This window comes from Zingiber officinale, chromosome 2B (genome assembly GCF_018446385.1).
Source record: "Zingiber officinale cultivar Zhangliang chromosome 2B, Zo_v1.1, whole genome shotgun sequence".
In the NCBI taxonomy this organism is placed as follows: Eukaryota; Viridiplantae; Streptophyta; class Magnoliopsida; order Zingiberales; family Zingiberaceae; genus Zingiber; species Zingiber officinale.
In genome coordinates, this window is record NC_055989.1 from 25463251 (window position 1) to 25472326 (window position 9076).

Sequence of the window (9076 nt, forward strand, 5' to 3'; positions counted from 1 at the left end):
AGAGAAAACCCCATCTTAATGGTAAAACGGATGTTTCAATGGGACATAGCAATGCAGAGCCATGCCAAGGGCCATGCAAGGGGTGAGTGAGATCCACACGGCTGTGCAACACTTCCAGAGAGTAAGCAGTGGTTGGCCGTGTGAGCCACACGGTCGTGCAACATTTCAAAAGGTCAAAAAGAGCTAGACCGTGTGAGTTACACGACCGTGTAGCCTATTTAGAACTAAAGCAAAACATGACCGTGTGAGCCACGCGGCCGTGCCACCCTGGCCAAGAGCGAGAAGAAGGAGGTTGTGTGGAGACCACACGGGCGTGCGGTTCCCATCCCCTGCTCTATAAAAGGAGGGTTTTCTCCCCTTTTCACTCATCTTTAGCCTGAGGCTCTTTCCCATTGCTTGGGGAAGGGTTCTCCCCTTTGGGGAGGCCCTAGATCTTCCATCTTCGCCAATCTGTCCTCCTCCGGAGCAAGGGAGCGCTTCCGAGGATGCCACGCATCAAGGATAAGCTTTCTCTTATCTATATCTTCATGTATTGAGTTGTAGTTTGCTTTACTTATTGTATTTCATTGTAAATTCCCTTGCAATGGAGTATATCTCCAGATCTAGGATGTAGGAAGTAGTTGTGATGTGTTGTGATATATGAACTATATATTTGAACATATTCCTATGCTAGAAAGTTTTATATAATATTTTATTATGTATTGTGCCTTGTACGTGTTTGACGAAATATGTGTGAGGATAATTCATGTAGATGTAAGGGATTTGTCTTTATGTTAAGGTCGCTACTAGATTGGATAACTGGAGGATCCTTGTGACAGAAGGATAGACCTATAATTGGATTTCCTAAATTACCTCTTCTACTTAATGGCGTTAGAACTTGGGTAGACTCTTCAGTGCAATGTTCGTGAGGTTGTATCGAACTCTAGTTAGAACTCCTACACGAGTGTAAGCATGGAGTTTGGGAGATGAACAATGCATAGGGACACTAACTAGCATCGCAACGAAACCCAAATCCTAGTATCTATTCCCCTTCATTCACTTACGCTTTTTACTCTCTCTCCTCTCTTTTCTTTCTCTCTAGTATTTGTGAACCATTTTAGATTGTCTAGATAATTTGTTGTGCAAAGTTAACTAGTAATTAATTAACATTCTCTGTGGGATTGATAATCTTTTGTATTACTAACAACGTAATCATTGTGGCAAAAAGATGAATACGCTCGTCCCCAGCGACCCCGCCAACTCGTCCTAGAGCCAACACGGAAGAGACTAACAACGCAATCGTGCACTTACGGTTCATAACAGTCATGTCACCCACATTATGTAATGTAGAAGATCTTATGGGCTCCATGTGCTCTGACAATCAACATGTTATCCCATGTGTTGTATCAGTGCACGTGTTGTACCAATGGCGCTAGCTCACAGGATATTTGAGATAATTGGGCCAAAGGGCGTGGCTTGTTTAAGTGGAGAAGCATCAAACGGACGGGATCGAGAGGAGCGTTGAATCGTAGGGGCCGAGAGGAGCTTTGGATCGACTGGGCCGAGAGGAGTTTTAGATTAGGGAGATTGAAAGGAGCGTTGGATCGGCGGGGTCGAAAAGAGCTTTAGATCGACAGCTAAAAGGAGCTTTGGAAGACAGAGCTGAGCCGACCAAATTGATAGCTTTGAGTTGATGGAGCTGAGATGATTGAGCAAGATATTAGATCAATGTGTCTCGGATAAATGACGGATAAATGACGAAACTTCTCACCTTGGAGCAACTGAGTCAAATAATGAAATGAGTGACATTGGGTTAAACCAGCTGGATGGTAGATCCTCTGGGAGAGTCAAGTGGGGCAATCGTGTTGATACTAATATTGGGTTAAACCAGCTGAATATGAGATTCTCTAGAGAGCCAAGTGAGATGTTCGTGTTGACGGTCATAAGTTTAACCTTTATTTGAGTCATCTGAGTATGCCCAGGACTCTTTGGCTGCTCTTCATATCAGAGAAGCTTATACCGATTGGGCCAATAACGTCACCGTCGTGCTAGTCCGCTGGACGTCGTAAAGGATGAGCCAGAGTTCAATGCACGAGGCGATTTTTCAAGCCGGATGAAAAGTGAGACCGGATCCTCTGTGCCCTCTGCGCCCGTCGCTACACGACAAAAAAAAAAGCACGTGCTTAGCAGGCTGTCGACTCAACGACTATATCCAGGAAAGTCCTGATCGGTTTGTGGATCGATCAGGTCATAGGTCCACTGACCGATCGGTCCAAAGACCGATCAGGGCTTTCCTGGACCGATCAGGCTATGGCCTGATCGGTCCACAGACCGATCAGGGATTTTCTGGACCAATCAGGCTATGGCCTGATCGGTCCAGGTACTGATATATCAGTCTGTGGACCGATCAGGCCATAGGTGGATCGGTTCACAGACCGATCAGGATTTTTCTGGATATAACCGTTGAGTCGACAGTCTGTTAAGTACGTGCTTTTTCTTTTATCGTATAGCGACGGGTACAGAGAACACAGAGGATAAGGACGCAGAGGATCCGGTCTCGATGAAAAGTACATGGAGTAGTTAGACACGAAGCCGAATCACTCTTATTAATTTTTACCCTATCGATCCTGATTAATTAATGTTTTAAATTCCGAGCTCACTTTTGTTTTTTTATCAATTTTTTCCTCACATGTATTTGTTTGGTTGTTCCAATGTGAAAGACTTGGAAAAAGCTTAGTAGACTTTTATTTACACTCACACACTCTCTCTCTCTCTCTCTCTCTCTCTCACTCTTTTTGTTTGATTTCTCGTCGTCCACACATATATAACCACGACGATCTCGCTGCTCTCCTTCCGCCATTGCTGGACTCCTAAAGCTTCGATCTTGTAGCCAAACTGTCCATTCTGTAGCAGAGACAAGCTGGGAACTCGTCTTCTTCCCGGCTCTTTGATGGCGTTTGGCTAGGTTGGGGGTTAGTGTTTGGAGATTGGCAACGGAGGAGGGTGAAAGAGAGAGAACGAGGTGCTAGCGCTCTTGCTTGGCTTCTTTCTCTTTCTTTCTACCCTACGCTCAAATTTTGGAGAGGGCAGTTGCCTTTCTTCACATCTCTCGTCTTCTGCCCCTAATTTGCTTGAGCAGTGTGTTTTTTTTTAAAAAAAAAAAAAATTAAATTTCGTTAGATTTGTCGATTTCATCCACTTGGTGAATCGAGGAGTGTTTGGATTTGAGGAAGAAAAGATAGATCTTTGATGAGTTTCGGGGGTTTGTTCGACGGCGGCACCTGTGGCGGAGGCGGTGCTCATCTCGTCGCAGACATGGCGTATGGAAGCTCCGCCAGGGCCATCTCCCACCCGTCCATTCTCTCGCCTTCGCTCCGTAGTCACTCCATGTTCAACTCCCCTGGCCTCTCACTCGCCCTGGTAAATCTCCACTCCACCCTTTATCTTCACGTTTTTGGAGTGATTTTGAAGCACTTTACTTCCTTTCCGCAGCAAGCCAATCTTACCGCTCAAGGAGATCAGAACTCGGACCCTGTCGCCGGAGGCGGCGGCGCCGACGTGTCGGATTCGGCTCGCAGGAGGAAGGAAGATGAGAACGACAGCAAGTCAGGCAGCGACAACTTGGAAGGAGAATCTGGCGACGATTTGGAGCAAGAGAATCCTCGCAAGAAGAAACGGTACCACCGTCACACCCCTAAGCAAATCCAAGAACTGGAAGCGTAAGAAATCGATCCACTTGCAGCTACAAATGGATACCGTACCCATCTTTACAAATGCTTAAAAAGCCCCTTTTTGTTCTTATCCCTTTTGCAGCCTCTTCAAGGAATGCCCTCACCCTGACGAGAAGCAAAGGATGGAGCTCAGCAAGAGGCTGTGCTTGGAAACTCGTCAGGTCAAGTTCTGGTTCCAGAACCGGCGAACACAGATGAAGGTGCCCGCTCTTCAGCTACCTTAGCATGAAAAAAGTAGATTTTTTTTTTATTCTTTCGAATTTTCATCTATCTAATCGGAGTCCCTAACCGGAAAACAGACACAAATCGAACGGCACGAGAATTCAATCCTTAGGCAGGAGAACGACAAGCTTCGAGCGGATAACTTGTCGATCAGGGAGGCGATGACGAACCCGATGTGCTGCAACTGCGGTGGTCGGGCAGTGCTCGGCGAGATCTCCCTCGAGGAGCAACATCTGCGGGTCGAGAACGCTCGCCTAAAGGACGAGTTCGATCGGGTCTGTGCCCTAGTCGGGAAGTTCCTCTGCAAGCCTATCTCGACCCTCTCTAACTCACCGCCGCCGCCTCTCTCGTTCGTTCTAAACCCGTCGCTAGAACTCGCAAACGGTTTTGCCTCCGTGTTGCCGCCTCTGAGTACCGTCATGACGCTGACAAGAGCTGTCGCCGGTGGCGGCGCAGCTTTCACCGGCGCGGAGAAATCGCAGGAGAGGTGCGTGTTCCTGGAGCTCGCACTTGCGGCCGCTGAGGAACTGGTAAAGATGGCACAGATGGAGGAGCCGCTGTGGGTGTCTTGCTCTGACACCGGGCGGGAGTCGCTAAACTACGACGTGTACGATCAATGCTTCAAGCGTTGCCTCGGGCCGCGGCCGTCTGGTTTCGTCTCGGAGGCCTCGAGGGAAACCGGAGAGGTCGTCATCAACAGCTCCGCCCTTATCGAGACACTCATGGACGCCGTAAGCTAATTATTGTACACGTTACTAGTTACCGTCAATGCCTAACTCAGTCAATTCGTTAATTTCTTGTTGGATTTCATGAGCAGGCTCGATGGGCAGATATGTTCCCTTCCGTGATCGCAAGAACGGCCACCTCCGACGTGATCTCCGTGGGAGTGGGCGGGACTAAAAATGGTGTTCTCCAGCTTGTGAGTACAAATTTTCATTTGCAGCTTCATCAACATATCGAGTCTGATGCTTGTTTTTTTTTCGTTCTTCTTCAGATGCATGCAGAGCTGCAAGTGCTGTCTCCTTTGGTTCCGGTCCGCGAGGTCCGTTTCCTTCGCTTCTGCAAGCAGCTCGCCGATGGCGCTTGGGCCATCGTCGACGTCTCGCTCGACGCGACCAAAGGCGACCCATTAAAGTGCCGAAGGCTCCCCTCTGGCTGCGTGGTGCAAGACAAGTTCAATGGCTATTCAAAGGCACGTAATTAATCTCCTCTTCCCTCTTCCACCCTCTCCTCCGCCGTCCGGTTCGCTCATGCTCGGAAACCTCTTGTCCGCTTATTAATTAAAGAAGTGGAATCCCTCGTCACCGGCGTACCACTCCCCGTTGAAACGGATTCCCATCCCATGACATAATTTTCATCTTATTCAATTAATTAGTCCCCGTCGCGATTACCGCTCGCCGTGGTTTCTAATTCTATTCCCAGCTTCCATGCCATTTTTTGGATTATTCTCCCTAGTTTATTATTCAACAAGTCACCTCACAATTGCGCATTAGCAGGAATCCCTTGTCATGTACTGGTGCGAATAGTCAAAGCATTTTTGTTTTCGGAGAGAGGGTGTGTATAACGTGCATCGCTGGGGTTCACTGTGGAGCACAGGCGAGGAGACAAGGGGTATTAATGTGCTAACGACGGGCTTGTGGCCTGCAGGTCACGTGGGTGGAGCATGCCGAGTACGACGAGGCCACAGTCCACCCGCTGTACCGCCCGCTGCTTCGCTCCGGCCTCGCCCTCGGTGCTCGCCGCTGGGTCGCCACCCTCCAACGCCAGTGCCAGTCCCTCGCCGTCCTCATGTCCTCCTCCCTTCCGGATGATGACGGCGACAAAACAGGTCGGTTTAATTAAAACGGCTCCATGCTGTTAGGCATGCACGACAAGTGTTTGAGGAAATGCCACGCGCTTGACTTTGTCGTGTTTACAGCGATCGCGCCGGCGGGGAGGCGGAGCTTGCTGAAGCTGGCGCAGCGGATGACGGACAACTTCTGCTCGGGCGTTTGCGCGTCGTCGGCGCGGGAGTGGAGCAAGCTGGGCGGCGGCGTGAACATCGGAGAAGACGTGAGGGTGATGACGAGACAGAGCGTGGCGGACCCCGGGGAGCCGCCGGGGGTGGTTCTGAGCGCTGCTACCGCTGTGTGGCTACCGGTCTCGCCGCAGCGGCTGTTCGACTTCCTCCACGACGAGCAGCAGCGGAGCCAGTGGGACATCCTCTCCAACGGCTGCCCCATGCAGGAGATGGCCCACATTGCCAAGGGCCAGAACGCCGGCAACGCCGTCTCACTTCTCCGTTCCAGCGTCAGTACCTTCCCTCACATTTCAATTGCGCCTCCTCCTTCGTCTTCCCTCACCGTGTTCTGTTCATCGTAACTTGTGACGCGCAGGGAGCGAGCTCAAACCAGAGCAGCATGCTCATCCTGCAGGAGACCTGCACGGACGCATCCGCTTCGTTGGTGGTTTATGCGCCGGTGGATATTCCGGCGATGCACCTAGTAATGAACGGTGGCGACTCAGCCTACGTCGCCCTCCTCCCTTCCGGCTTCGCCATCCTCCCTGACGGCGGCAGCGGCGGTCTGAAGCCACCCGGTGGCTCCCTGCTGACGGTGGCGTTCCAGATCCTGGTGAACAGCCAGCCGACGGCCAAGCTGACGGTGGAGTCCGTGGAAACGGTGAACAACCTCATTTCCTGCACCGTCCAGAAGATCAAGGCAGCACTCGACTACTAGGGTCAATGCATACAGCAGGCAAATAGCATGGCCATGGAGTACTCGAGTCAAGAACGAACCGCGAACCAAACAAAGAAGCCATTGCTGAGTGGTAAGGGAGCATGGTAGTCAACGTAACGCACGGAGTCCATATTCCTTAGCACGGAGCAATGGTGGTGGTTCGGGCATTGACTCTGTCTCTTGACGCCCTTACAGCGTTCCTCTGAATCCCCGATCCCAAGTTGGTTGGTGTGTGCATGTTCTTCATCGCTTCTGCTTTCTGACTTTCTCTGTGTTTTCATGTATTTGGTTTCAGTTTGCTTGGCTTTCATTGTGCACATTCGTCTAGTTGGTTTAAGCTTCCTAGATTTACTATAATAAAAATGTTTTGGATTCATCAGAGTACTCTGATGGTTTAATTTTTTCTAGGGCATATTTCTCTGCTCGTGATGCCCACTTTCAAAATTAGTCAAGATGACCAGAGTTGAATATTTGAGTTGACTTATCATTTGCAAATGGATTTATATATCTATTCAAATTCAAATGATTAATTGTCATCGACTAATTGATGTCTTAATAATATACAATGATATATATTTATCTCTATATGTTGTAAAGACGATAAGTTCTGATCAGTCTTCTTCTTCTGTTTGTCCTAAAATTGGATTACAATTTTATCCACAACAAGAAGCAATGGTTTTCAGAGTGAATATGCTAAAAGGAATGGTTTTAGTATATAAACAAATTTTCATGTTAAACCTAGAATAATCTAAGAAGTCATAAAGTTATGTGTAGCAATGAGGACATGCACCCTAATTATAAGAAATCCCAAAACAATTGAAAGAGCAAACTACCATCGCTCGAGTTCAACTAAGTTTAACCAAGCAAATGTCTTGCTCGACAAAGTTCATTTGTTTCATTTACATTAGACAACTGTTCTATTTCATAAATATTATTGATCATATTTCATTTACGATCAACACATGAATATTTTTCATTTAATCAGATGAGGGCCTCTCCAACTAGCAGAGCCCCTATTGTAGCTGTTACTGGAAGCCAGGACCAACTTTCATCGGAGAAGAAGAGGAACTTGTTGATGATTGGATGACCGGTTAGAAGAGGGGTTGAATAAATGTCACCCCTTAATCCACGGTCTTCCTACAATGTTAGTTGCGTAGCGCAATAGAATTAAAACAATGAAAGCAAGTAAGAATACAAATGCTAACACAATTGATGTAACATGGTTCAGAGATTGTTTACTTCTACTCCATGGCTTGTCCTTGAGGTAAACGAACATTCATTCCTTTGGTGGATTAGTCCCCGCCAATTTCTGGTTAAATGAGCTCCTTCTCGATGGAGCAAAACCTCCCACAAAGAAAACTCTTCTTCTTTACAAGATTGAGAATTAGGTGTGGGAAGAAGAGTGTATGCTTTGGAAGCTTGGAGGTAAATACTAGGAGTATATCAATAAGATCAGTAACCTCCTTCAATGCCCCAAGGTTCCTATAAATAGAGAGTAAAGAGTTGATCACTAGACAACTCATTTCCTACGTACCAATCGATTGATACTTCCATCAGTCGACTAGTGCTACCGTTGGGTGTAGCCAACGGCTACTTCGCAGAACGCCAACGATCGCCAACAGGCACTTACCAGTCGACTGGTCGTTGATAGCTGAGCAAACAGAATACTTCTGTTCGCTCCCAGTTGACCGCTCAGTCGACTAGACCAGTCGACTGCCACTTCCATCAGTCGACTGGTCCCGATTATACACTCACACTCATCCTCTTCGGAGTCACCCATTGAAGTCCTCTTCCTCGGCCTTCGTCCCTTAGATGCACTCGAGCTCGCAGCTCCTTTTCATGTATCCTTCGCGTTTCCTTGAAGTCCAGTTTCCTCGGCTCCACTCCATTGCTCCTCATCCGGCGATCCCTCAGATGTCTTCCACACCATCCTTCACCGTCTCAAGGACCTGAGCTTTAGGATGAGCTTCCCAAGCTTGGCCACACCAAGCTCCTTATGTGTGTTTCACCAAGTCCTGCATGACTCAAACACACATATCAAACCAATATAAAAGCATAACTTAAACTCTTTGACACACACACCAAAACTACAATCATACCCAATCAAACCTAAGTCAATTGCTTTCACAATCTCCCTCTTTTTGATGTGTGACAATATGGTTAAGTTAGACATAAATAATACTTGAAAATTGAAAGCAAAATGTAAATATTGAAGCATAAATCCAAGCTCCCTCTTAACATATGCTCTATCAATTTAATTTTCAAGTTTTTACATAAATTGGGAGAAATACAAGTTTCTAACTTAAGCCTTCCCAATTCTTCCCCTTTGATACCATCAAAAAGATTTCACTAAACAATCATGCATCATGACATCAAATTTGAACTAAATTAACCAAAACCAACTTTTGAAAATACTGGAAAAGAGCT

At 47.4% G+C, this 9076-nt stretch overlaps 1 protein-coding gene across 2 annotated transcripts; it reads left to right on the forward strand.

Annotated features, from left to right (window-relative positions):
- The first annotated feature begins 2738 nt into the window (after positions 1-2738).
- LOC122045503 (homeobox-leucine zipper protein ROC5-like) lies at positions 2739-7025 on the forward strand. 2 transcript variants are annotated; one of them, XM_042605748.1, is made up of 9 exons: positions 2741-3399; positions 3472-3698; positions 3793-3910; positions 4010-4663; positions 4750-4851; positions 4927-5124; positions 5580-5760; positions 5851-6221; positions 6308-7025. In XM_042605748.1, the coding sequence occupies exons 1-9, from the start codon at positions 3229-3231 to the stop codon at positions 6647-6649; spliced, it is 2364 nt and encodes a 787-aa protein (XP_042461682.1). In that variant the 5' UTR covers positions 2741-3228; the 3' UTR covers positions 6650-7025. The 2 variants fall into 2 exon arrangements, with proteins under 2 accessions (XP_042461681.1, XP_042461682.1); XM_042605747.1 differs by having other exon boundaries at positions 2739-3399; positions 4750-5124.
- Positions 7026-9076: the final 2051 nt, after the last annotated feature.

Coding starts and splice junctions, on each gene's coding strand:
- LOC122045503 (XM_042605747.1), top strand. CDS start 3,229: ATGAGTTTCGGGGGTTTGTTCGACGGCGGCACCTGTGGCGGAGGCGGT. Junction 3,699..3,792: donor CAAATCCAAGAACTGGAAGC/GTAAGAAATCGA, acceptor TCCCTTTTGCAG/CCTCTTCAAGGAATGCCCTC. Junction 6,222..6,307: donor TCTCACTTCTCCGTTCCAGC/GTCAGTACCTTC, acceptor TGTGACGCGCAG/GGAGCGAGCTCAAACCAGAG.